Source organism: Drosophila kikkawai, chromosome 2R (genome assembly GCF_030179895.1).
Source record: "Drosophila kikkawai strain 14028-0561.14 chromosome 2R, DkikHiC1v2, whole genome shotgun sequence".
NCBI classification, from domain to species: domain Eukaryota; kingdom Metazoa; phylum Arthropoda; class Insecta; order Diptera; family Drosophilidae; genus Drosophila; species Drosophila kikkawai.
In genome coordinates, this window is record NC_091729.1 from 8,650,471 (window position 1) to 8,676,811 (window position 26,341).

The window sequence follows — 26,341 nt, forward strand, 5'->3', positions numbered from 1 at the left end:
AATCGTGGTGGCTTTAGAGAATTTGTCATTTAATTAGCAGGCTACCTACGTACAGGTACAAAAGTGAGTCGGAATATTGAACAATGTTATAAAATAAAAGCTCATTCATTACAAAATTTAAATAAATGCATTATTTTTGTGAGTATGGCTTGTCAGAACTTCTAACGAATATGTATTCCTAATTAACATAATCAAGCAAATCGAATCGAAACAAGTTGAGTATCATTTATGAAAGATTGATCGTGAAAAATGAAATATAAAATATAAAAAAAATCGCACTACGGTGTCTAATAGAGGCTCTACCAATTATTTACATATGTACTTTAAGTTAACAAGGAAATTTGGAAAATCGAACTTTTGATTGGATCGTAATTTGCCGTTGAGTATCCGTTTATTTATAAAAGAATACAATTAGTTGCTCGAGATTTATTTTTTTTTAATAACATATAGTTGCAATATGTTGATATTAAGCTAAACACTAAATTCCTGAACATTTCAAAAATATAATTTAAGAGAAATTTGCCTGTTATTATTCGTAAAAGTATTAAATAAATTATATATTTATATTTCGATGCTGAGCAGTCTTATGTTCTTAAATTATTTATATCAAGTACTCCCATTCAGATATGATTCTTTTAAAGTGCATTGAAAATAGTTTTTGAGATAATTATTAGCAAAAAAGTTTTTATTTTCACATTTTCTGATTATACGGATATGACTGAGCTCTAGGATGTAGGACTTGGGAGGCGATTTTTACCGTCGAAGTGGTTCTCAACCACTTTTCCACTGATCTTGGCCATTTTCCAGAAATAATCAGCAACATCCGATACGAATGCAGTTGATATGTCCTGCAATTTTTTGCCCGTTAACACGATTTTGTATTGCATATCGGTGAGACCTGTCTCCTCCTCCCGGTTTAATAGCAAAGGAGAGCCCTTGAACTGATTTGCAAAATAATAAAGAAGTTATTGCTTGGACTTTTGCTTGGACTTTTTGGTCCAACTTACTTCTTCGAAAATGTCCAGCCACATTTTATCCTTTTCGTCCAGCTCACTCTCAGCAATGGCTTGGTTCAATCGCGTAATATACAGACGGATATCAGCGGCCCTCTTCGTTTGTGGATTCAGGTTGGCATTCACCTCCGTGAAATATTCGATCTGAGAGCGAAAAAGGGAGTTCAGAAGATTTACTGTCTCCTCCTTGGCCTCCTTTTCCAACGCCTTCTGTTGTGGATCATCAAATCCTGGGTTAATTGGCTTAGCGGTCGCCACCAAGAGCTTGAAATTTAACACTCAATTAAATCGTATGATTCTTGAAACACTTATAGTCTTCGTTTACCTGGGTTATTATTGGCAAAGCAAAATATTTGAGCAGCATTTCTTCAGGAAATTTTATTCGTACCTCCGTCGTGAATGAACAATAAATTTAGACTGATTTCGTATTATATATTCATATAGTCGTGCTATTTGATTCTCTAAGAGAGGTGATAAGCTACCGAGGGCCTGGAACAGATAATCTGACTAGGGATTTTTCTGACGCTCTCAGATCTCGTGAATACTACTAATTCCAAAGCTTTTAGAATTCCCGGTCATTTGAATTGCGTTTTAAGTATAGATCTCATCGCACGTTCCCTGAATCAGCGAGCATATTGGCGATTGATCTATGCTATGTCAAGGTCTGTCTAGTTGCTTGGGTGGTATGTTAAGTCGTGGCACGATTCCACTATCGATTGTCTCACAAACATTAAAACAACCTTGGCCATGCTAAGGATTTAAAATATTTCAATAACCGTTACAATAAAAAACAACAGCTTGTTAGTTTCTTTACTCTATTTTAAGCACACATATCAGAGGTTTATATATAAACAATATAAATATATAAACATTACTTTATATTTTCCAATGTTTGCGCATATACCCTTAGATAAGGAAAAAAAAATTATTAATTAAAATTATCCATTTAATTTAATTATAATGGGCATAAGTAGCAGTCATTGAGGGATCGGTCAATCAGTAATTTTGGCTTTTGGACATCCCTCACCTTTTTTTTCATTTGACCATTGATTTCACATGATCCAATACCAGAAAAAGTGTATTCAAACTTCGGCTTCCTTATCTCTTAAAATACTAAATTATAAATGGGAATTGTGGGCAGATATAGATTGATTTAAAATTGACAGTCAAGTCAAATAGACCCGCATGATACTACTGATCAACATCCTTTATCTCACCAAATCAGCCTCACCCAGAAAAAGTAATTAAAATAAAAAATAATTTTTGTCGTTCTTTACGTTTAATCTAAAATAATTTCTACAAACATTGGGAAACTTTTGATCATCCAAAAAGTATGCAACGTTTTTTCAAAGCTGTATGTAACATGTAAAAACGTTTCCACCGTTTTCTACATGAAAAGGATGTAGTGAAAAAATACCAAGGAATTTCAGAATAATAAAGGTTTTGAGTATCAATTGACTTTTATTTAGAGATCGCAATGGTTATAGTTTTTACAATAAAAATTCAAAAATTAGAGTTATTTAAAAAAAAAAAAAATTAAATTAAATTCTTTTATTAAACTTTTATAAAAAAGCTGAAGAATAATTATATTTTTTTAATTTTTATATAAAAGTTAAATAATAACTTTTATTTTTAATGTTTATAATAATAATTGAAAATAAAAATTAATCTTCAATTTTTACTTAAAAAAATTTTAAATAACAGTTATTTGTCAAATTTTATTTAAACAATTGAAAATAAAACTTGAATTGTAATAACTTTTCAACGGAGCGGCATATCTTAGAGATTGACATATGTATATAATTATATATATTGTGATTATCGCATTTGCATACAAAATACTTATACCAAATTTTTCATCTTTCCAGCTCAATTTTTTGGTAGTAACTTTTTTTTACTCATAACTCTTAGTTGTGATTTCTGCTTTTTTTCATTGCTTCTGTAATCATGGAAAATATTGAGCTCTTTCGAGGCAAAGAACCCTTACTTTTCAAAAACTAATATATGTAGCCAAGACTTTAAGTATTTGTATAGCTATAACACTCAAGACCTCAGCTAGCCTAATCAATTTTGGCGAAGGAAATGCTATTATAAGCTTAATCTGAGCGATTAGATTAACCAAATTGCTAGGGTGTTTTTGCGTGTTTTTGGCAGCTGCTGGTGGTAGCAGGCCAATAAAAAGATCGCACGGGTTTATGGTTCACACGTTTACCCCACCGCAAAATGTGGATGCAATACTCAGGTCGGGTATTTTTTGGTTTTATTGTGGATATTTGGTAATTAGTTTCCTCCTCCCGTGATAATGCCGATGATGTCGCTCAAAGTGCGGTCTCCGATCATCTCGTTGCAAATGGGGGTGGCAAACTCGTTGACCCAATCCGCGACGAAGTCTGTGTTGTCGTTGATTGTTAGGGTGACGAACTCTTCGATGACTTCGTTCATCTTGCGGTTCAGGATGCGGTACTTGGAGAGGTTCTCGATTTGCGAGTTCACATTGCCCACCGATGGGTAGACCAGGACGTCCTTCACGCCCAGTTTCTTGGATATCACGCCCAGCGAGTAGTTGATTCTGGCCTCAATGACCAAGTCTTCAAGGGCAAAGAAGGCGCCACCTTCGCGCTGCACGCGATAGCCACTGCCCACATCCGCCTTGTACTGAGTGGTGACATTAAGACTACTCCATTTTAGCGTCGACGTAACGCGGCTTCGGAACACGTCCACATTCATGATGAGCACTTCGTACGCATCCAGACCCTCCAGTATAAGGTCCTCGACTTCACCGTCAAAACTGAGCTCTCCTGTGCTGAACTTGACGGATTTCTTAGCAAGCTTCGCAGGAGCCAATACGGGAATTCCGTGATTCGGAGCTCCGTTGCGGAGAACTACCTTAAGGGACTCCAGACCGTCAGCAGCCACGCTGGAAAGGGACCGGTCCTGAGCTAAAAACAACAGGGCTTAATGAAGTCGTCGATTTTTATTAGAAAACGAATTGTCTTACCGGACATAGGTTCAGCGAATTCGGCGCCGTGACAGCTGCCAAGGGCCAAGATAAGTGCAATCAAGAGGAGGGACTTCATTTCTATGCCGGCACAACGCACACGTTAAACCTTTGAGGTAGCAAAAACCACTAGTCAAAATTTGACCGAGCCACTGCTCTTTTATAGCCATCGGCCCGTTGAGATAAACTATCTGTACGCGATGAAAATGTACCTCAAGTATCGTACCTGAAATGGGCAAAAACCTGACGTATAATAATCACAATAAGACTAGGTACGTTTACTCAAAAGCACTATAATCCAAGACAACAAATTGGTTATATTTTTGTATATATTTCTAATAAGATGAGGCTTTTTAGATTCATTTTAGACTGGGGTTCAATTAAATTTAAAAATATAATTTTCAATTATATTCAAATATTGTATTATTTCATTAAATCATTTTGTACCTATTGATTTGGAGTTAGTGCAAAAATAATACGTGCATACATTTTTTTCCGGTGTAGTTACTTAAGTTTGTTAGTATTCTTAATCGGCCAATAATTTGGCAAATGTTTTATGAGCGATAAGACAATACTTGAGATAAGCTCTCTAAAAAATGGATCGGTAAGTAAGTTGTAAATTCTATGAGAGCTTGTAATACCCCAAGTAGCCTTAAGTAGGTGGCCAGACATTATCAGTAAGTCCCAGAGATAACCTCTGAAAAGCCCAAGCCCAAAAAGATAGATCCACTGCGAGTTAATTCAAAAACGTTTGGTGTTTAATCGGCGATTATTTAATTACCACTCGAACTCGGGAGGAATGCACACCTCCTTCTCGCCACCCTCGCCGCCACCGGCTCCAGAGACGATCTCGGCCAGGCTGACGTCATCAAGGACGCTGTTAACTGCGGGCAGGGCGATGCTCTCAATGGTGTCGGCGATCAGATCCTCGTTCTCGTTAATGGCCAGCTCGACGGCCTCGGCCAGATACTCGTTCATCTTCTCGTTGATGACGCCATCGCCGAGCATGCCCTCGATCTCGGAGTCGACCTCACCCAGGTGGGTGCGCACCTCCAGGGTCTTGAGCTTCAAGTTTCCGCTAATCACGCCCAGAGAGTACTTAAGGGTGCCCCAGATGACCATATCCTTGATGGCGAACTTGGCATGGCCAGCTCCGATAAGGTTAATGGTGAAGCCGAACTTCTTGAGCAAGACTTTCAGGTCGTACTGGGTGTCCACGTTCACGTCGCGGAAGCTGAACCTGAAGGTGACCTTGCTGGTGATAGCGTTGACCTTCATCTCATCGATATCGAAGTCGTTGAGGCCATTCAGGCGGAAGTGGTCGATGGTTCCCTGTGCCTTCAAAGCGTCGGTGTCGATGTTGACCTCCTGGTGGTCGACCCTCAGGGGGGCCAAGGGCGGAATGCCCAGCCCGGCGAAGCCACAAGGCATCTGCTCCTGCACGCCCTCGATTACACCAACAATCGTGCTGGAGATCGAGTGGGTGCCTAAAGCGTGTATATCGCTGTATTAGATCTCAAATCAGGAGTACGGTCGGTCATCTCCGATACTCACCAATAGGCTCGCCCACCGAAGCCGCGCTGACGACGGCCACAAAAGCCAAAAGAGCCACAAAGATTTTCATTTTTGTTTTGACTGAGAGTCCTACCAACTGATCGCAGTACAGACGGTATTTATACTACTCAACCCTCCGGCCGGACGAGCCGCTTTTTATAGACGAACCGGCCGTCCAGGTGGGGCAAGAGATAAGGGGCTCCGCTCCGTTGTTCGTTCTCCGTCCGAGAACGATTGATTAGCCACCGGGGCGGGGTGGGCACTGGATCGATGCTTTATTGCTGTCTTATCTGGCCACGGTTTCCCGCTTGGCCAATTTTAATTTCAATTTGTTATATAAATCAGAGTACTTATCCCGAGGAAATGATCAGATCTGTTATTCTGATACGGATACTTATCACTTATATAGTTATAACTTAAGGAAAAACACTCTCCTCTTGGTGAGGAAAGTGTGTGCAAAGTCTGTTTAGGGCGTGTCTCAGACGATACTGGTTCCTTTGAATAATAACACCTTTTTGGCAAAACCTCTAGGAATAACTTTGCCCAAAAACTAATATTAGTTGTAATGATGATCAGCCATGCTGTAAGTAGTATCCTTAAAAATGTCGTCTACTTAAATCCAATGCATGTACTTAAAAAACGAAAACGAAATATAAAACGAAGAAAGGCCTCGTTTGTTTCGGATTATAATATAATCCATGCACTTCTCTGGATCTAAAGTCTGCAAAATGTTTGTTATTTGATTTACAATCAAGCCACTCCTGAGTGCCGTTGAAAGATTTATGACCGATAGCTTGAAATAGCTTATTTAAAGGACTTTTGCGGGTTAATCTATAAATAAATACCCAGATGGTAAATGCCAGGTGGCCAGTCAGATACCCTATAAATTAATTATGAACCAAAAAGTTTCCATCGGTCTTAGGCCAACGACTTACATTCCCAGGTGTGGAGTTCTTCCGGATGTCTCGGGTCCAATGATTAAAATCTTAATCGAAACAGGTAATAAATCACTTGTTGAGAACCTTTAAAGTTATGTGAAGAGTATGAGTCCATGCAGTTTGGCCAAGAAACAAAAACAGAAAACAAAAGCTACCCCCAATCGAGTGATAGGAATCAGTCAATAATACCATTAATCCGTGGACACCTGCATTGACATTGACGTAGTTCTTCCCCCGGTAGCCAGGCCATTTGCCTATATGTCCCAGTCGTGTGTGTTTCGCAATGATAGACCATAAATGTTCTCAAAACGAATTTGACATTCGATTGGCCAATTGGCCGTCGAGATTAAGTCAAAACAAGCCACTTAAGCGATAAAGTGGCTTTTTTTTGGATTTGTGGTCTTACAAAAACCGTACTCCGAGCAATTGAATTCCTGTGCGCTAAATCGGGAGCGCTAAATCGTGCTATTTGAGCTGTCCTAATCAGTAGGTGTGATTACCATGTATATGCTAACCTGGCTAAGTGATCCGAGCCCCAGGCCCCGCCCCCGCTACTGATCATTTTTTGCTATAAAAGGCGACGGCCGGCGGGACACAACAACCAGGTGGCTATACAATGAAAGCTATCGTCTGTGTTTTTGTGGCCCTTTTGGCCTGCGTAGCAGCCTACGAGGTGGAGCTTCTGAGCGAGGAGCAATGGGACAAGCTGGTCGAGCGCAATCGTATGTATATCCCCGGTCAATTGAGGGCCCATAAAGCAGCTGTTTTATTATTCCCGAACAGCCGTCAAGCCCGATACTCAGGGACTGATCTTGAACTCATCGGCCAAGAAGGCCATTAAGGGTCTGATTAACCAAATGCCCTGCGGCTGGCCCGAGTACGGAATCCCGCCAGTGGCCCCCTATACCAATGCTGATCTGCGAATTCACTTGGTCGAGTCGGTTGTCGAGTGAGTATCTTCCTCTATCCCGGGGGAGTGGGAGTATCTTAATCTAACACGTGTCCTCAGTTCCCTGTTGCAGTTCCTGCGCTTCCGTCTCGATGGCCTTGATGGTCTCGAGATCAAGAAGCTGAAGGTCAGTTACACCTTTAGCAAGAAGGTTAAGTTCCACTTCAAGTTCAAGGAGATTAAGGCCAGTGCCCACTTCCTGGACACTAACACCTTTGTCGATCTGCTGAGGAAGTTGGGTCTGTCTGTGCGCTACGAGAGCTCTGGACCCATGTCCTTTAGCCTGGAGGACCTGTCCATTCAGGGCGAGTTCAAGTACAAGATGCCCTTCATCTTCGGCTCCATCAAGATCTACAAGTTCCAGGTCGCCATTACCCTGGGTGGCGTGTCCTCCAACATTGGCGGAATCATGGGCAACGGCAGGATCAACGAGTTTATCAACGACGTTATCGACAAGGAGGTGCCGGCCTTCATCAATGGCAACCAGGCGGCCATCAGCTCAACGATTTCTGAGGTCTTCGGTCCGGTTGTTAACTCGTTCCTGTCGGGTCACAAGATCTGGTACCTATTCAGCCTGCTGGGTGCCACCTCCGGCACCTGCAACCCCACACCCGCCCCCTGGCTGGCCGTGGAGTCCAGGAAGATAGACTAAGGCAGTCAGCACCAATCCAACCACCAATAAAGAAATGAGCAATTCAAGCGAGCCCACGATCTACGTTTTAATTAGCCCCCATTTCGCGTGCTATCTCCGCACAGTATCTCCGTTGGCGTTATCGGCCGGGATTGATTTTGGTATATAAGTCTCTGCCCGGGGGTTAGCCAATTCAGTAGCAAGTTGAGTTACTGAAAGCAACAATCAACAATGCGTTTCCTGCTAGTCTTGGCCTGCCTGGTGGCCGCCTGTGCCGCCGGCACTCTGCCCAACCGAGTGGAGCAGCGTCTGATGGAGCTGGCAGATCAGAATGGCGACATCGATCTGTTTGTGGAGCCCGAGGAGGGAGCCGTCGAAGGTGAGACAGGAATCGAAAGAAATCTGTTTTTGCGAAATAATTCGAGGGAAAGATGTAGATTCGAAGTAATTTTGTTTCGAGTTGTGAAATTTTTTTTCAAGGATATCAATTACACTCAATAATTAATTCAAAGAGCGTATTCGGATTAGTTTTTTCGTTAGAAACATCAAAGTATAAATTAAATTGGTAACCTAACCAAAATTGTTGTCAAATCTCCAGTTGCGCCGCAGTTCATTTTGTCCTGGCAGGCACGTCGCTTCATCCGCAAGGCCCAGAAGCAGATGGAGTGCGGATGGCCCCAGTACGGTATTCCGGTGCTGGCTCCTCTTCGCATCAACGAATTCGACCTGGACTTCAAGAAGGGCATATTCGAGACTCTGAACAACGTTTTCCACCTCAAGATCGCCGGCCTGAACGACTTCAAGATCAAGAAGTTCAAGCTGAACGTGATCACCAGCAAGGTGACCTTCGACTTCATTTTCAGCAACATCGACACCACCGCCCAGAAGTACAGCACTGACACCCTGATCGATGCCCTGCGCCAGTTGGGTCTGTCCGTGGAGTACGAGGGATCCGGCGAGCTGCTCTTCGACCTGATCAACCTGCGCATTGCCGGCACCCTGAAATACAAGCTGCCCATGCTGTGGGGCTCCGCCAAGATCACCTCGCTCAAGACCACCATCTCCCTGGAGTCCGTGGAGTCGGACATCAGTGGATTCATGGGCAATGGCAAGATCAACCGCGCCATTAACCGCCAGGTAGAGAACATCGTGGTGAAGGCCATCAATGGCAACCAGCAGGCCATTTCCGACACCATCGAGGACACCATTGTTCCGCGTGTGAACAAGATGCTGAAGGGCAAGGACTTCTGGACTCTCGTGGACCTGATCCTGTCCAGCAGCGATGGCGAGAGCGAGGATGATCCGATTGTCGTCGACTGCGATCCCGCTGCCGATCCCTGGGCTTAGTTTCAGCAGCTGACTTAATAATAAACATTGTCGATACATTGAATCCCTGGTCTACTTTTGGGGGTTTTATTTTTGCGCGGTTCCCGAATCGATTTTCCGTGTATTTCCAAAAATGTTTTTGAACCATTACGATACTATGTAAATCGGTCAGTGAATAAACTTTATTCACTGATTTTGATCATTTAATTGTGTTTGTTTATAAATTACGATTTCTAATACTCATATTCTCTTTAATACTTTGGAAATGAAATTGAGAACTTGGACTCTTATCTCCTTCCCTGCCACCTGGCCTAATCCAATCTTATCGATTTTGGCTACTTAAGTGGCTAATCGCACCCAAGTAGTTGCTTGAATCAGTTACAGTTACCGTTTGACATTCGCAATGAGAACTTGTGTGATTTTGGTGACCCTTCTCTGCTGCAGCTCCTTGGGCTCCGCCAAGCTGTTCGACGATGAGCTGCGAGAACTGACGGAGTTCCTTCGTCTGCAGATGCGGTGTGGTTATCCAGCAAGGGGAGTTCCTATTTTGGCACCAGCTCAGATTGCCTACAAGGAAATCGCTACGAGAACAGAAAACTTCGGGTGAATACTCAGTTGCGAGAACAAAAAATGCTAAAGAATCTACAAGAATCCCTCTGCATGAATATCGAATATAAACGCGTATCAATCCACAGCTGCCAGGGAAACTTCACTGAACTCATTCTCGAGGGTCTAGATGGCTACGAGTTCTCCAAGCTGGAATGGAACAACGTTCTGCACACCATCAAGTTCGACATGAACTTTCCCAAGATATCCGTGAAGAGCTCCAACTACAAACTGGACATCTTGGCTAGTCTCTTCGGATCCGACTTCTCCCTGTGGGGTGATGGAGCGCTCGCTCTCGAATTGATCAACTTCCGAGCCTACGGTAGCTTCATTATCCGTCCAAAATCGGCGACCAGTGGCGTGTATGTGAAGAGCTGGAAGGTCAAATGGGAGTTGGGAGAGGCCAGGTCCCAGACCACGGGCATTATGAACAGCCGCCTCTACACGAAGTTCATTAACGACCTCATCAAGGAGTATCTGGAGGTCATGATCAACGACAACCCCACCGAAGTCTCTCAGTTTATGGAGGATCTTATTGTGCCACCAATGAATATGGTGCTGGAGAATGTGGCCTGGTACGAGATTACGGCTATCATTCTGGGCCTGGTCGAGGGCATTCTGCCGGTGGAGCCAATTTGCTGAAGTGTGGGAAGTCGGTTGGCAGGTGTTTCAAGTGGTCAAGTGTGAATAAATGGCTTAAACAATATAAACTTGATAACAATTAGTTGAATTTATATGGTGTCATTTCTATGTATTACCCTTAGTTTTTGGAAATATAATGAAGTATTTAACGGATATTGGAGTATAAACTTTACTGTCTGTAATATAATACAACATAAATGTGCAAGAGTTTTTTGTTTGAGAAATAGATCTTCCCGTTTTTACCGTAGCAAAGGGTTATTTTTATGATTTTGTTCTATGATTTTTTGATGTTTCTTTTTGTTTTGTTATTGTTTCACTTGAAGACTAGAAAAATATAATTTTCCTATTTTTCCAAGTTTTCTTAATCCAACTCAATCGAAGGAAACGGGCGAAGAAAGAACTCTACATCTGTGAGATCGATATTTTAATAAATGAATTAAATTGGTTTGATAAATTCGATAATATCAATATTTTAACCTTAAATGCGATATTTTATATATATAACATTTATATATATTTCAATATGATGAACCAGTCATTTTCTCTCGATTTACATCCCTATTCCCGATGGAGAGTTAGGGAGACTCGTAACATTTTATATTCGGATTTATTGATAAAACGATTTAATATTTTATATTAATATTTTAAAGTTAAGCTTTTAAAATTATATTTATAGCAACTAATGAAATTCTTTCCCCCTGTCCTTACAGGTAAGCCCGATAAGATTCCCTGGTTTATTGGCAGTGAGTATACACATGCAGCATTCTCGGCCTTCATCAATAATAATTCCTATTTTGGGGGATTTCTATTTAGCGCTCTAATCGTTTCAACCATAAATTAATGTTGATACTTTGTGGGTCCAGGGGACGCGGGGCAAAGTCTATAATCGGATTGGGAAACACAAATGCGGAAGACTCTGCCAAGCAGCGCCAGCAGGACATCTCAATCGCCGGGTTCAAACCGAAGCACGAGTCCTAGCACAGCAGGACATCGACGGGCGGTCCAACACTTTCTAGCCTCAGATTTCCGAGTGGCTTTGCGTTTTTGTGTTCGCCTAGCAGATGTTTTTTCTACGCAGTCTCTTTTCTCTCTTTTTATTATACGTTTTTTCGGATTTCGATTATTCGTTTTTCTCTGATTTTGTTCTAATGTCATTATTTGTTGTTAATTAGTGCAGAATACCGTAGGGCATCCGTACATGATAGCGAGCCTCTTCAGCTCTCTAGCACTCTTTCTTCTTTCACTGCATTGGAATTCGTTTTGGCTCATTTCATTTGCAATTTACGAGCCACCTTTTCCCTTTCCCACTTATTTCGGAACACACCTTGCGTTGCCCAGGGTCCCCTCAAGAGATTGTCATAATGCAAAAATAAAACAAAAAGCAGTTGTGTTTTGTCCCAAGTACTGAGTACGTGCTCAGTGCCCGTCCCTGCGAGACAGACGTCCTGCTGGCTGAGTGTATTGTTCCTGAGGAAGTTTTACGACCTACCAGACAGTCTGTTGCATTGTGCGAGCTAGTAGACTTTAGACTACTTGGTAGACTCCTTGGCCACTACGCCCGAGTCCATTCAAAGCTGGAAAGTACTAACCCAACCCAAGTCAACTAGATTTGCATCCATTTGTTGACATTTATGAGGCACTTTTCGAAAAACCATTAAATATCCTTAGATGAATATCCTTTACAGCCCCACCTCCCTGGGCTCTGGTGTGACCCAGTTTGATTAGCCCCGATCTGTGGCCACAGCAAGTCTGCATCTCCTTTTTAATGGTAGCATTTAGTGTGCGACGTGGTTTTTGCATATGCCCTGTGCTCCCCGGGTGGCTACTTGAGGATCTCAGCTGGGAATTTATTGTTAGTTTCCCACAGAGGGATACTTTTAAGTGTTTTTTTTTTTATTTATTATTAATGCAGAAAACTATAGAAAGACATATTTTATTTAAAAACTTATTCTTCAAGGACAAGAGAGGGATTACTATGTCAAAATATAAAAAGAATATATTTTAAAGCTTAATTTCAAATCGTTTCTGTGTCGCTTTTGAGTTCTTCACATTCAACTCCTTTTAATTCGTTTTCGTCATTCCTAAGATGTGTAAGATATAATTTAGTTTGAATCCTTTCATAGTTTACTCTTGGCTTTTAGACATTTTCAACCACTTAAGCCAGTCCTCCTTTGAATTGCCCTCCTAAGACTTTATCTTCAATTGCCTGGGTCGGGCTTTTGGGTCTTCTCAGTGCTTTCAGGCCTCAACTGCTTTCACCAGTCATGCTGCCTGAAGGCTAATTGAAAGAACGAGTGCAAAGCTTTGCTTTTCATTTTCCGCACTGGCGAAAGACGTAAATATTTGCATCACGGCAACCCCCTTTCGTCGAGGATGGATCGGGTGGTGCCCGAAATTGGGGTTAATTTAAAATTTATGATGCACTGAATTGTTGAGCACTCGAATTAGGATTCATTAGAGAGCGGCTCTGAAGGGGGAAATAAATCAGAGAGTGACAAACCAAAGGTCGCGATAAGATACAAAATGGGTTACAGCAGTGGCAGGACCTCCATACGTAGAGGCCCATTGTTTATTTAAAGGAGCTGCCGCCGTTGTTTTCCTTATTGTTGCGCATTAAATGGGCTTTAATTTGAAACGTAGTAAGATCGCGACCTGTGCTGTGCTTCCCTATTCCGTGCCCCTTTCGTGGCAATTGTCCTGGCCAAGTCAACGGTGAAAACGAGATGAGAAAATTCAGAATACCGAGCGCAAGGATTCGCTGTAATTGAGCAGCGCAATTTCCTGAAAATCGCACGCGAAGAAAAGGTGCGCTGTCCTGTAAATGAACAGCCGCCACCGAAAAAAAAGTATAGGAGTGAAAAGGATGCGACAGGAGGCTGCAAGGATGCGGCTCCGTTCTCCCGTTCGCCTTGCTTTTACTTTTTCAATTAAGGTTGACATGCCCCTCTCCCAGTGTTCTCAGCTCGAATTTGTTTCATGCGCCAAGTCAAGCTGAAAATTGCGCATTTGCTGCGAGCTGCAGATGGGTTGCCACGGAAGTTCATCCTCCAGGGCTGTCCAAAGTTTTGCCTAACAGGATTACATCCTCTACTTGCCGTCTGCTCTGCTCGGTGTAACTTGCCTAGTTCGTCTGCAAGTTGTCTTATCTCCTCGTCTAAGTCCCACCTCTCCCGAGGCAAGACTGATGGGAATCAATCAATTTGTTGCTCTGCTGGCTGCTCTAATTGAGAAATTCCTAGCAAGTATTCTAAGGGATTGATTACAAGAGACAAATACTTACTGGCTTTAAATAGTAGCTTCAATCCTGCAAAGGTGTTCTTTGATTTAAGACTTATATTTTAAGCAGTTGTGAAAATGAGTCTAATGTTATATATTTTTAAAGGTATTAATTTATGTTATTTCTTAACACTATTCCCTGTAATTTTAAACTTTAAATTTTTTGTATAATTTCTGAATTATGGAATTTTCCCACAAGCTCCTTAAAAAGTATCAGAGAAAAAAGTATACTGTAAAAAGTTCATTCATACTATCAATGTTTGCTTGTTTTAACCTTAATAACAGTTGCCAAAAGTTAGCTTCCGTCCTTGTTTCACGTTAAGTTTAATAAATGACTTTTTCCATGTTGGCATTTTTATCAGCTCAAGGAGGTAACCGCGTCTGTAAATACATACGTATATGCTGGTACTTGAGCCGCTAATGAATCCAGCCCACATGTGCGTTTGCTTGACTCTTTTCCACTCCGGCCAACCATACATCAATCAATCAATCATTGATTTCAATTACATTCAATAATCCAGGCCTGGCATGCACACGGAGACACTCGCCGAGGAATATGAATATGACTTATTAGCCCTTTGACAGCTGTCAAACCAAGAAATGCACACACTTGCAGATTTTCCATTTCCATATCCACAGCAAGCTGCTCTATTAACATCACAACGAGTTGGTGTCCTGCCGCCCTCCTTGAGAGTCCTTGATAAATTCAAGCTGTAGCAATGCCCAGCAGCTGTATCAGGGCAACCTCCTCGTATCTTTGCTGTGACACTTTTGTCAAATGTTTACACCTTTAACCCTTTGGCGCCATTGTCTGGCGGGCTCTGGGGTGAGGATCGCCGCTTTCGAAAATCCTACAGAATACAATTCTTGGTCGAATTGTTTACAATGCTTTGTTAATTTTATGTTTCATTAAAACCATTTGTTTGGATTTTATGGGCTTAGGAAAGTAACTTGAGCAAAGATGCTTAAGTACGAACAAGACTGTATTTTTATTAAAAATTGTTTAAGGGATACAGAATAAATTATTTTAAATACATGATTTACTTTTATACACAACAAGATTTTTTCCTATTCATAATATAGGCAAGTGTCTTGTTCTAATATGGTTTATATTAGACCACATATGTAGTGTAGTGATGTTGTTTTGTCTGTTTTGACTTTTAAAACATACATATACTATGGGATATGGACTGTACTAAAAAGAATCAGCCTTGCGGAAACATAAGCTTATAATGTAACAAATAATTCCCTCAATTTTGATTAATATTTATAATTATAATTAATTTTATTTACGTATTGGATTCTTATATACTCACACTGAAGTGTAAGACGCTTCCTTCTATCTTTATTTCAAAAACCTTTATGGAAAGCTATGAGCGATTGTCGCTTAGAAACTTTTCCTTTCGAAATACTGTGCACTTACGGTGTGGCTCTATTTTCAATGATACACCGATTGCATAATGTCCAAACTCATTTGCAATACCATGCAACCATGACGAAATAAAGTTGTCCGCGCTTGTCAGCAGATATGGCAACAGTCTCGAGCCCAGCTCGAATCATTCATCAAAATTATGTCAAATCATGCAGGCGGCTGTAAAAAATCTTCGAAAATCCCGCACAAGGATAAACAAAAAATGGGAAAAAGGAAAAACGGTAAATGCTAATGAAAATCAACGCAAAACTGCACAAATTTCCGTGCCACCGCCAAGACATCGGGCCATGGCGCATGCGCAGCTGCCTCGTGAGGAGCGGAGAGCGATGGGATTCGGGCGCGGGCACAGGCCCTCACATGAAGCTGTCATGTTCTTGGGCAGGCCACACCGCAGTCGTCCTTTCCTGACAGACAACAATTACTGTTTCCCTCCGCCCAACTGCATCGTCATTCCTTGTTCCTGGACTCATCATATTTTCTTGCGGCTGCCTTCGCCTGATTTGCATTTTTAATCTCATAAGGATGTGCTGCCAGGCATTGTCCCTCAAATGCTGATGCATTTTTTCCTGCTGCTGATCCCGTGCGGTTACTCAAGCTGCAAGCCAAGATGAAAAAAAATCTCAGTCAGCAAACACACAAAAAAAAGATGCCCCCTGACAGGACTCTCTTCCTGATCTACATATGTTTAATCCCGGATTTCTGACACGTCAGGCACTGGGAGAAGGATAGCTGTCCGTCTGCCCAACTTTGTGTGAGAGTGTACGTAATCCTGGCTGTCTTGGGACGTCTCATCCCGTCACGTTACGCTTGAATAATTACACGTAATTAAAGTTCCTTTTACTCCATGTATCTCAGCTTAGCTTTCGTATTGTCAGGATTAGGAGTCAATCGGATTCCTTGCTCGCATCTAATGTTTGCTGACAGATCCTGCGGAAGAAGAGTAAGTGCATAGCGGAGGATTCCCATCTGCGAGGTGTGAAAGGAACTAGAAAGCGGAAGGAGTTCGATTTGGGTTCCCCCCAAGGAAAAATGTTATTTAAGTTAATTATTTTTTGTGATTAACCGACACTGCGAGTTCTGTTATGGAGCTTCTTTTATCTTTAGAAGGATGCGGTTATGGATTCTAGGAAACTTACATTGTGTAAACTATTTTTATTAATTATCCCTAATTAAAAGTTAAACTCCTTATATCTGAGATGATGGAAAGAGTAACCACCACAGGCGCAGAAAACAAAAAGGGATCAAGTTTTCTGCGCCTGTGGTGGTTACTCTTTCCATCATCTCAGATATAAGGAGTTTAACTTTTAATTGCGTCATTTAAGTTTCTATACCGATCGAATGGTCCCTCTGGGGTTTTGTATTCACGTCTTCTGCGGTCATATCTGATGTGCGTACGCTTCACTCAAGACAATGGTAATCGATCCTGGATAGATAAATGCAGGGGTATGAGGGCAATCCTAAGAATGCGAATAAATCATACAAGCTGAAGAAAACAGATAGGCGAAAGGACAACAGAAATTATGTGAAAGTAATTTCTTAGATGGGAGCACATTGATAAAAGACACCAAAGAATCAAAGTAAGGAACAAACAGAATCCGAAAAAAATGAGACTGTAGAAAAAATCAGAAATATTTCTCGAATGTCATCAAAATTCGATCAATTTGCGGTTTCGGAAGCCCGCTATGATTTATCCGTAACGGTTCAGTGGTTTGCACTTGAGCCCGGCAATGCGGCGCATGTCCTTGCCCAGGACCAACGATCATTAATCATCCTTCATGTGTACCGTTTTTGGCTAATGATGGGGATCTTTTTTCGCCACTAATGGAGTGGACAGGAAGGCAAAAATGTAGTACTGTCCTCGACTTCTTTGATGTTAAACATGGATCGAGATATAGCAATGACCCAGCGCATTTCGCAGCATCATTAATCATGGAGTTCTGGTAATATTCATTTGCGTAGATTTGTTTCATTGTTGAAAAACGTTGAATGAAAGATGGTAATTTAAGCTAAAATATATTTCTTACTTAATGGAAAGTGTAAGAAACAGAGAATATGTCTTTGTCTTATGATTATCACTAGGATAATAGCACTAAGTAATCTGTTTCGATCCACTGAAGCTTATCAGTAAACAATCTGACTAACTTTTTTGCGATTTTATACTGTCATGTCCCATAATTAAGACTTGGGAATTTCAAGGCTAATTTCGTAACTGTAAGTTTGTATAGGGTTTTTAATTGTTGGTGTTTCTTCTTCCTGATGCGCATATTTATGTTATATTAACCCTCTACTTATGAATACCGGGTGTAATTGCACACACATGGAACCATAATTGATTCATTACCACACATTGTTACATATACATATCACAGGGTTCCAGAGTAAATATTCCGCCTCTAGATCAGGTCTCAGCTATTATCCATTTGAGATTAAACTACTTTGTTCGCAGTGATTGGATGGGGTTTTCGGTTCTTCTTCGGAAATATGCAGATCCTTGAATTTGGAAATGGTTGGGTTCAAGTTTTTGTTCAACCTTTTCTCAACCCGAAACGACCGCCAACTGTGCGAGGGCACATTTATTAGCACTTGGGCGACACTGTGAGGCCTACTCAGTCCTGTTGCCGTTCTGCCTGTGCTCCTTCACCGTTCCTGTTCCTGTTCCAGATCGAGTTCCGCCTCCCGCGAGGGGGGACAACCCTTAAGGCAGCCGCACAAGTGTCGATGACACTTGGAGGGAATTTTTCGGTTGCTGCTCACCGCAGCTATTGCCGGCGGAAGGATATGCAGCGTTGCACGTTGAAGTTGTTGTCAGGTAAAAGGGGTGAGGTCCTTGCACGTCCTGGCAAACACTTAAGCCAAAGTTAAACGCTTCGAGTGCTGTATTTTTGTTTTTGTTTGTGTTTTCCCCCCAGCTTGCTCTGTTTTCTTCAATATATACTTAGGTTTTATTTTTTTCCTTAAGCCACAGCAGGAGACGTCTTCGTCCTTCGTTCGTTCGCTTCTCCGCTTTTATTCGGGGCTGAGCCGAGACCTAAATCAATATGAACTCCGTTTTAATTCGCTTAAATTGCCGGCAGGACATCCCGGTGGATTCTTTGTGCGAAATCCCGAAAGGATTGCCCTCCTTCTGCTCGGCAATTGTTTGTCCCGCTGTTGTCACAGCTCTAAGCGCTTTAATTTTGATTGCATTCGATTTGTTTCTGCTCTTGTTTCCCCGCAACCCTTTGCCCCGAAAATGTGCCCAACTCTTTGACATATTCACAGGCCTGCCAGTGAATCGGGATCCCCGCCCGTCTCAGCATCCTTGGCCTGCACCTCCGGGCGGTTTTCGCAATTTTCTGGCGGCTCAAGGAAGGAAAAGGATTAACTATTTAGGTTTTTATGTCCGTGTCAAGGAAGTAGCCTGCCGTTGGCTTCCCTCCCGGCAGTTCCTGTTCCCGCTGTTGTACTTCTGTTGTCCTGACAACGACTGCAATTGAGGCTGGCTACGTTTTGCAGTTTGGCAACGAACTCATTTCATTTCAAATTCTGTAAGGTTTGTTTTTTGAGGCTTGAAAACGGCAGCTCACAATGGTTACCATGGGATCTTACAGTTAGTAGTCTGTTTGTCACAAGGAATTTAAGTTGGATTCTGTGGGTTTCTTCTGGTCGCAAAAGATTTTAAACACTCTTTTGAAATGAATATTACTTTTTTTGTTGAGATGCACTGAAATATTATGTAACAAAATATTCAGGGTGAATTTTACATAGGGTAAGGTGGGGTAAAGCCGACAGTGTGGGTAAACCCGACCTCCCTCTGTTTTCGAAAAACGGAAGCACTACGCAAACTAATATTAGTGTTGTCGTGTAGAGCATCGAAAACAATGTAAATGGTGGTATGACAGCATTTTATTAGTCAACATTGAGATGGTCAAACGACAACAAGTTTGTTTTCACAATTTTGACTTTAATTTTTGTGCATAATTAACTGCAGGATATTTCTTTTTGTCAAAGTTATCGCATGAAAAGGTAAGTGGATTTAGATTCTTTGAATAAAGTCCTACAAAGTGCATATAAGTTTGGTTCATTTTTTTTCATAATTTCTTTTTTAATTGCGTTTTTATGAAAAATTACGTGGTGGGGCAAATCCGACCTTTAAATAGCGGGGTAAATCCTGCCGCAAAAAATCCAAAAAAAACAACAATCACACCAAAACCATCAACATCGCAGCCAACCAGACGTTCAACTCGAACCAAAAAACGCCAGCAAGCTATTTGAGCAGCGAATCAGATGATACTGATTAATTATTTTGCTATTTTAATTTTTTTAATTCTTTTATCTTTTATTACCATTATATAACATAACATTGATTGATTTATCATTGCAAAACCTATATTTAGGTTATATCTGTACTAAATCAACCAAAAACATAGGCGGTCGGGTTTACCCCATCATTTTTGAACATAGCAAAAATGAACTTTTTCGTAAAACGCTTGTATCTCAAAACTTTTCAAAGGTATGAATAAAATGCCATGCATAGAACGTTGCGCAAAAGTCTAACCTTTAATTTGGTATATATAACGACTTTATCCGATGTAAAATAAACATTTTATAGCCAAAACCATTTACTAGGTCGGCTTTACCCCACCTTACCCTAACTCATAATTGATTGTATTTTGAACTATATATTATATAATTTGTACAAAATATTTTAATATATTTTCTGTAACCCTTTTATTTGTAATTCCCATAAAAAAGTTGATTCGAAGAAGCTTGCAAATATGATTTTTCTTTAATTTCATACACAAAGCTTTTGCTGCCGGGTATCTCATTGTCTTCTGTCTCTTTTTAATTCTTTTTCAGCATAGAGCTGAAATATCCCATTTCAAGGTTCAAAACTAAGATTTTATGATACTTTACGATCTCCCCCGATCCCTAGCATTCATTCTTCAAAAGTGTTCAGAGCCACTCCACGGTCAATTATATCAAATCGATCGTCACAGATCATCAAATCGATCTAAGCCAATTACACAGGCAGCTGAGTGAGTCTGGGAGCGATTGTGACTGCCTCGTAAATCAGAGGGGAAGGTGTGAGATAAGGCACAAAGCCCGTTCGCATTTAAGCTAATTTCTTGTGACGTCGCCTGCGACGTGTGTGGATTCAGGACTGTGGAGATGGAGTGTATCATCCTTTATTTGGATCGGACAGCATATATGTCAGGGCATTGTCAGTTTCGCTTTAAATAAGCGACAGTTTTTGTGACAACAAACCGGCGGCTCACTTTTTCGTACAATGCCGGGCAGAATAAAGAGGAGCAGCCTCCTCCTGGAGCGGAGCAACGTGGACTGCATTGCCCTCAATGTAGAGCAAAACTCATTTAGTGGCTGCTGCCGTTGATGTTTACTGTGTTATCCCTTTTATGCAGCACTAAACGGGAGCAGAGCCTACTTCTGTCCCGTCTGCACATAATGGAGGGGCTGCAGCACATGGCAATTTCTCATTTTGCAAAGGCATTTCATCAAATGTAGGACACTCCCTGGAAGAGGAATCTGTCGCACATTGTTGCAGTTGCCGTTGCCGTTGCCTCTAGCCGCTGATAGATTACGCCTGCCACAGGACATTCAAGGAGAGTCTCACTGTGTGCGCAGGTGGCAAATCCTGGCTGGATCCTAAGCCGTAGCACAAACCAAACCAAACGCTGACAGGCGACTAATTACTTGCCGGAGCGGGGCTAAAGGGATTTCGGCATCAACAGGATCAAATTCCCAAAATGGCCAGCATTTGCAAAAGCAACGGAATTTCCCGCATTTGGACAAGTCCATGAATGACAGTCGCCGCATGTTGATCTCCTTTTTTATTTACCTTTTGTAACCCGGCCTATCTGCCAGGACATACTCGTAAATCCCAGCCTGACATTCTGTCAACGTCAATGCGGAAAAATCTTTTGGTCTGCACCCGGAGGCCAAAACAGAGCACGCCCCATTGTGAAAACAAAACAGGTAAACCCGAAAACTATGAAGCGATTGCGTTTTATAGAGCGGTTAGTAGGGAATATATTCTGTACAAACGATGAACAGGCACAAGTCGCTGTGAAACAGTGCAAAATGTTATCACAGAAAACGGGATTTTTAAGGATTTTAAAATACAAATTATCCTTATGTCCAAACTTTCAGTATAATGAAAACTGTATTAAAAGTTACGTCCAGATAGTGCACAGTCTTAGCTTGTTAGTCAGGTAATTTCTATTGCCAGCCTCTGTTACCACACCGATAGTGGGACTTATATAGCCACTTTTGACATTAAAAAAGTTGTTCTTATAATCAAACTTAACTTGATATATTAGAATAGCTTAATAAGACTGGATTTGCTTGGCTGTTAATTCTATTCAGTAAGACGGATACCTCATAAAGCCAGGAATTTCCCTACTGCACTGCAAGCTCCTTTCGTAAATTAAAATATCTCCTGGAAAGGGTATATGTACGTAATAATGTAACCAGGACATGTGTTTAACTGTACCACGAACATAAATCTATAATGATGCTTGGACATACGAATTCTTTCGACATGCTAAGTGATCCAATTCGTTTCGCGATCCCTTCCTGTCCCACTAATCCGAAATGCATGCAAATGAGTTCAAACTACTTACTCGTACAATTGACAAATGGCATTAGGCTTTGATAACCATTAAGTCCTCTCAACGGTCAGTTGAGTAATCAATCAAACCCTGCGACCCCTTGCGACTTCGGCGTCAACCCCTCGGAGCTTAGCCGTTGGTCAACTGGCTTCTCCGACTCTAACTCCCTGACTCAGCGACCGTTGTACATCCCAGAAAGCGTGTTGCACTTAAACTGTCTGCGCCTGCGCTTCGCTCAAAATCCTGGACGGAGCACGGAGTGAGCGGCGCAGGACTCGCGAGCCGCGGCTTGGGCAGTTCATTAAAATAAATGCAAGCGTTGTAATGAGGAAAATGCATCGTAATGAAATTAATGCGAGCACGCAATGCCCAAGTAGGGAGAGAGTTTGCGGGGGTTACCTTCCGCAGGGTTTTTTGTGTATATAGGGCAGGGATAGGGGAGAGACTGCCCGCTGCTCGGGCATGTGCATCGCTCGCCGTCGCGATCGGCAGTCGCGGTGGCAGTCATCATCCCTCCACTGGCCACTGTCAAGTGCCGCGCTATTTTTGCACCTTGACTCTGCACGGCCCGCATAATTGGAACTTTTTCGCTAAAAATGTTTCCACTCAGCGTGCCGAAAGTGCACTCATTAGTTCTAGTTTGTTTAGCCAGGACAATGCGTCCGGTATGTATGCAAAAAATAATAAATGAAACAAGTTCAGGGCATTGAGGTGGTCTGTGGAACGTGCCGGCACTATGAATATGTGGGCTTTGCATTTGCCTACAATGCAAACCGAATCTCTCCCAAATACCGAAATATAATAAACCCACATGACAAGCTTAGACAATCAAGGTGTCAAATAAAAATGTCAAGTTTATGGACCAACCACGCGGCGATCGCTACTAATCTGTCAACAAAGGCCGAGGCCGAGACCGAGCCATTTCCTGTTTCCGCACGGAGGCTAGCAGCAGCAGAGCAACCCCTTTCTACGTGGCTGTTGCGTGTCCATATTCCGGACCAAGCGACTGACTTTCTGACCGACAGGAGGACGGACTCTTGCTGGGCTGGACGGCCGGCCGGCTGTCATAATTAAAATATGACGCGTGTCTCGTGCACAGGACAATTGCACCGCGGGCAGCCGATCCTGTCGGTTGCAACGCCATTCGTCACGCAAGTAGCAACAGTAGCCGCAGCACTGAGCACGAGGACCTGGTCAATGGTCTGCACATTAGTATGGCCAGCCGGAGCTATCCTTGGTCATTGTCCGGCAACTGGGACAACTGCAGCAAATCGCCTTGGCATGCGCCAATTATACAGACTATAAGCGGAAATTGCTTCAAATCAAAAATTATAGTCTTGAAAGGAATTTTTCCATTTTGTGAATATGGCCGAAGAATGTCACGGATATGTGTTGCAAAGGACAAAAGTTAATTGAAGCAATTTAGATGTCGGAATGGGTGTTCCAGGGCTCTGGCTTATGATGATTCCTAAAGTCTTGCAACACGAAGAAAGCAAGGAAAAATGCTATTTTCATTTCGTTGATAAAATATCCCCAGTTCATTATAAATAAGTTTTTACTTTCGTAAAGAACACATCGTTGTGGCTAAAATTAATTAAGAGTTAAAAATATTTTTGCTAGAAGTCATAAACCAACCATTATCCTATCCCACTAAACGTGCTGCACACATCTCTCTCCCTGGTTAGGGATCATTTTGGCCTGGCACACTTCTGAGCTCGTAAACAATTAGTTTGCATAACGCGTGTTTTACTTTCCAATTGAGTGGGACAATAGGGCGTCCAGAGTCCAGAGGCAGCTGTAATAATCATAACAAACCCGAAATGGCCTATCCGTGGACCCATCTATGTGCCATAGACGCTTTGCTCATCACTTTCACTGGCCCCGGGAATGAGGGCATTGCCGACGGGGCGAGATGCTTTCAATCCTGCCGGCCAACAGCTGCCACAGAGAAAGGACTGAAAGGACTACGGCCCAACCACCCAGGCACACACTTTGAAGTAGGTGATGTTTATGCAAACAGATGAAACGAGAGGCAGGCTACCCATCCGGCGGATGCTGGGCAGCCTGCCATAACGATGCGGTGGACATAAAGTTTCATAACATCAAGATATGAGCTTTGAATTATCTGTGATCGCCCCGGGGGACGGGCGATGGAACGTGTCTCTTTGATAAGCAGCGCACATAAAAAACCGAACGGATAAATAATTCCGAGGCAGAACGTGCAATGCATTTGATAAGGATAAGCTGTCGGGATGTGTGCAACCCTTTCCCTCCGCTAATGAGCACACTTGAGCGAGTCACGGCTGCTTTGTTTGCGTTTGCTCAGTTCGGTCCGCTAATGAAGGGCGGGGAGAGTCATCCGGGCATCCGCTTGCAGGACTTGCATTGTCCTGTGGCGACAAAAGCGACGCATGTCCATCAAGTTAAATCACACGAAACGCCCGAGCGGGGGTTGCTCACCATTGCCAGTCCGAATGCCAGTCCCAAACCAGAACGCAACCCGCTCATCCAGTCGCAGTAGTTGTTGTCCTTTGTCCCGACCGGACAGCTTTAAATGATGTTTTTTGCTGCCGGCGTTGCTGCATTCTTAATGCCGTGTAAACTTTATTGTTTAATTGCCTTTTTTGTGGGCCATCCTCCCTTCGCCATTTCACTTTCAATTTCAATTATTTTAATTATGCCGCGAGGGAATTTGTTCCTTTCGTTTCGTATCGTTTCGTGGATATAATTAACTAATTTCCAGCGATTTGTCAGTGGAACCCACAATTATGCATTAGGATGACTGGCCGAAATAGGGACACGCGTCATGTGTCCTGCGAGAAAACCTTTTTTGTGGTAGTTTTTCTCCTTTTTAACGGCGGCTCGGGTATCAATTGCATGTTCATTTTTTTAGGTTTTAGTTTAGGATCTCTATATCGCAAAGCCTTATCGCATGTCCAAGAAGCCGCAAGATAAATGTCCTGGTATATGGGTTGCAGGGAGTTCCTCAGATGTCCCGCACACGATCTTGACGTTGAATAATGCCAAGCGAAATGATCCCCGATCTCTGGCTTTGTTCCCCTCTCCCTTTTGATTGATTTGGCAAACAAATTTCGAACGTTTTTGGCATAGAAATTCCTTCTTTTTGCATGAAAAATGGGTTTTCTTTTGGCAGAAATTGAAATTTCTTTTCTGTGCAATTTGTTTGCAATTTTCGTTGTTGATTTAGGTTACTGCGGCGGGGTTGTCTAGGAGAAAAATGGAAAATTGCGATTGAATTTCTCTTTAAATGGCAGACATTCATTTACGTTTAGTTGAATAATTTGCGGTAATTTATTATCTCTTCCAAAATGTATCAAAATGAGCTTCAAATGAATTAAAAATCTTTTCCTCTTCTTCTCTTTGCAGGTAAGCCCGGTTACATCAACTACTTATTAACAGCTTTAGTCAGCGTATGACTCGGATATTGCAAGTAATATATGTATTCATGATATCATTGGATTGATATGACTCAAAGGTTGTATTTATTGAATGAGATCAGCTATTATTTTCGAGAAGTCTTGGGTTAAATTATCTTCCTTAGGCAGCCGAAACTAATTCTTTGAGAATCAGTAACGATCTGGGACACTTTATACTCTGGTAATGCGATCGTAAAACCGTCTTCTGATCTCACAACACCACATAAGAAATATGAAATAATGAGAATTCACATCAAAATGTCAAAATCATTTTTTCAGTATTAAATTTTGCACGCCATTTAAAAATTGCATCCCTAAGATGGTCTTCCTTTTAAGGATCTGCAATCCCAAATACCTCCCCTCGAAATTATTGGGCCTGAAAAAAAAACGAACAAAATTGGATTTATGTTCGAAAATATTGGAAACATTTTTATTTGATCTTTTTTTCTGCGAAATTCTTACCCCTACTTAGTTCGTCTTCCCATTTGAACTTTAACCTTGCCTTGGCAGAGAAAAATCACTCGAGCGTGCCTTGATTTCCGGTCAGCCCACCAAGATCCAGTTGAGAAACACCCTAAAAATGTATTTGAAGTTTTAATTAATTTTTGGCTGGTTATGTGAACTAGGAACCATTTGTAACGTATAAATATAAAGGATTTTTTGTCCAGAGAAAGAAAGAATATTAGTTTTTTATGGTTTTTAATATTATTTTCACTTAAAAATGATATTATATAAAATATTTCAAGTAGTTTTTCGATGCTAGGTACTATAATAATATTTATCATTTTATCATTCCCACAGTTGAAATTATTTATAATTATTCGATCTCATCGTTTGAATTTAAAGCAAATTAAAATCGCTTGCCCTCTGGGGTGCCTTGTGCATATTCATGTAACCCAATTAGTTTCAAGTTATCGCATCTAATTTT

General features: G+C 41.7%; 7 protein-coding genes and 1 long non-coding RNA gene across 8 annotated transcripts in view; 5 read left to right on the forward strand and 3 right to left on the reverse strand.

Annotated features, from left to right (window-relative positions):
* The window catches only part of CenG1A (Centaurin gamma 1A), a 58,087-nt gene that overhangs the window by 4,943 nt on the left and 26,803 nt on the right, over positions 1–26,341 (forward strand). The window lies entirely within an intron of this gene.
* Positions 51–25,718, forward strand: LOC138928156 (uncharacterized). The gene is made up of 3 exons (XR_011444640.1): positions 51–214; positions 11,368–11,400; positions 25,364–25,718. It is a non-coding gene; the product is annotated as an uncharacterized lncRNA (long non-coding RNA).
* LOC108085282 (uncharacterized) lies at positions 668–1,477 on the reverse strand. The gene is made up of 3 exons (XM_017181834.3): positions 1,339–1,477; positions 1,008–1,277; positions 668–941 (listed from the first exon to the last, which is right to left on the reverse strand). The coding sequence occupies exons 1-3, from the start codon at positions 1,375–1,377 to the stop codon at positions 726–728; spliced, it is 525 nt and encodes a 174-aa protein (XP_017037323.1). The 5' UTR covers positions 1,378–1,477; the 3' UTR covers positions 668–725.
* LOC138928035 (uncharacterized) lies at positions 3,257–4,133 on the reverse strand. Its single transcript, XM_070284098.1, has 2 exons — positions 4,012–4,133; positions 3,257–3,952 (listed from the first exon to the last, which is right to left on the reverse strand). Exons 1-2 carry the CDS (start codon positions 4,088–4,090, stop codon positions 3,294–3,296), a joined length of 738 nt encoding a protein of 245 aa, XP_070140199.1. The 5' UTR covers positions 4,091–4,133; the 3' UTR covers positions 3,257–3,293.
* Positions 4,748–5,707, reverse strand: LOC108085261 (uncharacterized). Its single transcript, XM_041776815.2, has 2 exons — positions 5,566–5,707; positions 4,748–5,498 (listed from the first exon to the last, which is right to left on the reverse strand). Exons 1-2 carry the CDS (start codon positions 5,633–5,635, stop codon positions 4,789–4,791), a joined length of 780 nt encoding a protein of 259 aa, XP_041632749.2. The 5' UTR covers positions 5,636–5,707; the 3' UTR covers positions 4,748–4,788.
* Positions 7,105–8,156, forward strand: LOC108085280 (uncharacterized). Its single transcript, XM_017181832.3, has 3 exons — positions 7,105–7,225; positions 7,287–7,452; positions 7,513–8,156. Exons 1-3 carry the CDS (start codon positions 7,120–7,122, stop codon positions 8,102–8,104), a joined length of 864 nt encoding a protein of 287 aa, XP_017037321.1. The 5' UTR covers positions 7,105–7,119; the 3' UTR covers positions 8,105–8,156.
* Positions 8,272–9,473, forward strand: LOC108085279 (uncharacterized). The gene is made up of 2 exons (XM_017181831.3): positions 8,272–8,462; positions 8,682–9,473. Exons 1-2 carry the CDS (start codon positions 8,315–8,317, stop codon positions 9,428–9,430), a joined length of 897 nt encoding a protein of 298 aa, XP_017037320.1. The 5' UTR covers positions 8,272–8,314; the 3' UTR covers positions 9,431–9,473.
* On the forward strand, positions 9,780–10,810 carry LOC108085281 (uncharacterized). Its single transcript, XM_017181833.2, has 2 exons — positions 9,780–10,012; positions 10,105–10,810. The coding sequence occupies exons 1-2, from the start codon at positions 9,813–9,815 to the stop codon at positions 10,655–10,657; spliced, it is 753 nt and encodes a 250-aa protein (XP_017037322.1). The 5' UTR covers positions 9,780–9,812; the 3' UTR covers positions 10,658–10,810.

What these genes read in the sequence shown, in the direction of transcription:
- LOC108085282 (XM_017181834.3), bottom strand. Translation starts at nt 1,377, where the DNA reads ATGCTGCTCAAATATTTTGCTTTGCCAATAATAACCCAG. An exon ending in CTTTGCCAATAATAACCCAG is followed by an intron (nt 1,278 to 1,338) that starts GTAAACGAAGAC and finishes TTAAATTTCAAG; the next exon opens with CTCTTGGTGGCGACCGCTAA. An exon ending in GGCTGGACATTTTCGAAGAA is followed by an intron (nt 942 to 1,007) that starts GTAAGTTGGACC and finishes TTTGCAAATCAG; the next exon opens with TTCAAGGGCTCTCCTTTGCT.
- LOC138928035 (XM_070284098.1), bottom strand. Translation starts at nt 4,090, where the DNA reads ATGAAGTCCCTCCTCTTGATTGCACTTATCTTGGCCCTTGGCAGCTGT. An exon ending in ATTCGCTGAACCTATGTCCG is followed by an intron (nt 3,953 to 4,011) that starts GTAAGACAATTC and finishes TGTTGTTTTTAG; the next exon opens with CTCAGGACCGGTCCCTTTCC.
- LOC108085261 (XM_041776815.2), bottom strand. Translation starts at nt 5,635, where the DNA reads ATGAAAATCTTTGTGGCTCTTTTGGCTTTTGTGGCCGTCGTCAGCGCG. An exon ending in TTCGGTGGGCGAGCCTATTG is followed by an intron (nt 5,499 to 5,565) that starts GTGAGTATCGGA and finishes TACACGCTTTAG; the next exon opens with GCACCCACTCGATCTCCAGC.
- LOC108085280 (XM_017181832.3), top strand. Translation starts at nt 7,120, where the DNA reads ATGAAAGCTATCGTCTGTGTTTTTGTGGCCCTTTTGGCCTGCGTAGCA. An exon ending in CAAGCTGGTCGAGCGCAATC is followed by an intron (nt 7,226 to 7,286) that starts GTATGTATATCC and finishes ATTCCCGAACAG; the next exon opens with CCGTCAAGCCCGATACTCAG. An exon ending in TTGGTCGAGTCGGTTGTCGA is followed by an intron (nt 7,453 to 7,512) that starts GTGAGTATCTTC and finishes ACGTGTCCTCAG; the next exon opens with TTCCCTGTTGCAGTTCCTGC.
- LOC108085279 (XM_017181831.3), top strand. Translation starts at nt 8,315, where the DNA reads ATGCGTTTCCTGCTAGTCTTGGCCTGCCTGGTGGCCGCCTGTGCCGCC. An exon ending in CGAGGAGGGAGCCGTCGAAG is followed by an intron (nt 8,463 to 8,681) that starts GTGAGACAGGAA and finishes TCAAATCTCCAG; the next exon opens with TTGCGCCGCAGTTCATTTTG.
- LOC108085281 (XM_017181833.2), top strand. Translation starts at nt 9,813, where the DNA reads ATGAGAACTTGTGTGATTTTGGTGACCCTTCTCTGCTGCAGCTCCTTG. An exon ending in ACGAGAACAGAAAACTTCGG is followed by an intron (nt 10,013 to 10,104) that starts GTGAATACTCAG and finishes ATCAATCCACAG; the next exon opens with CTGCCAGGGAAACTTCACTG.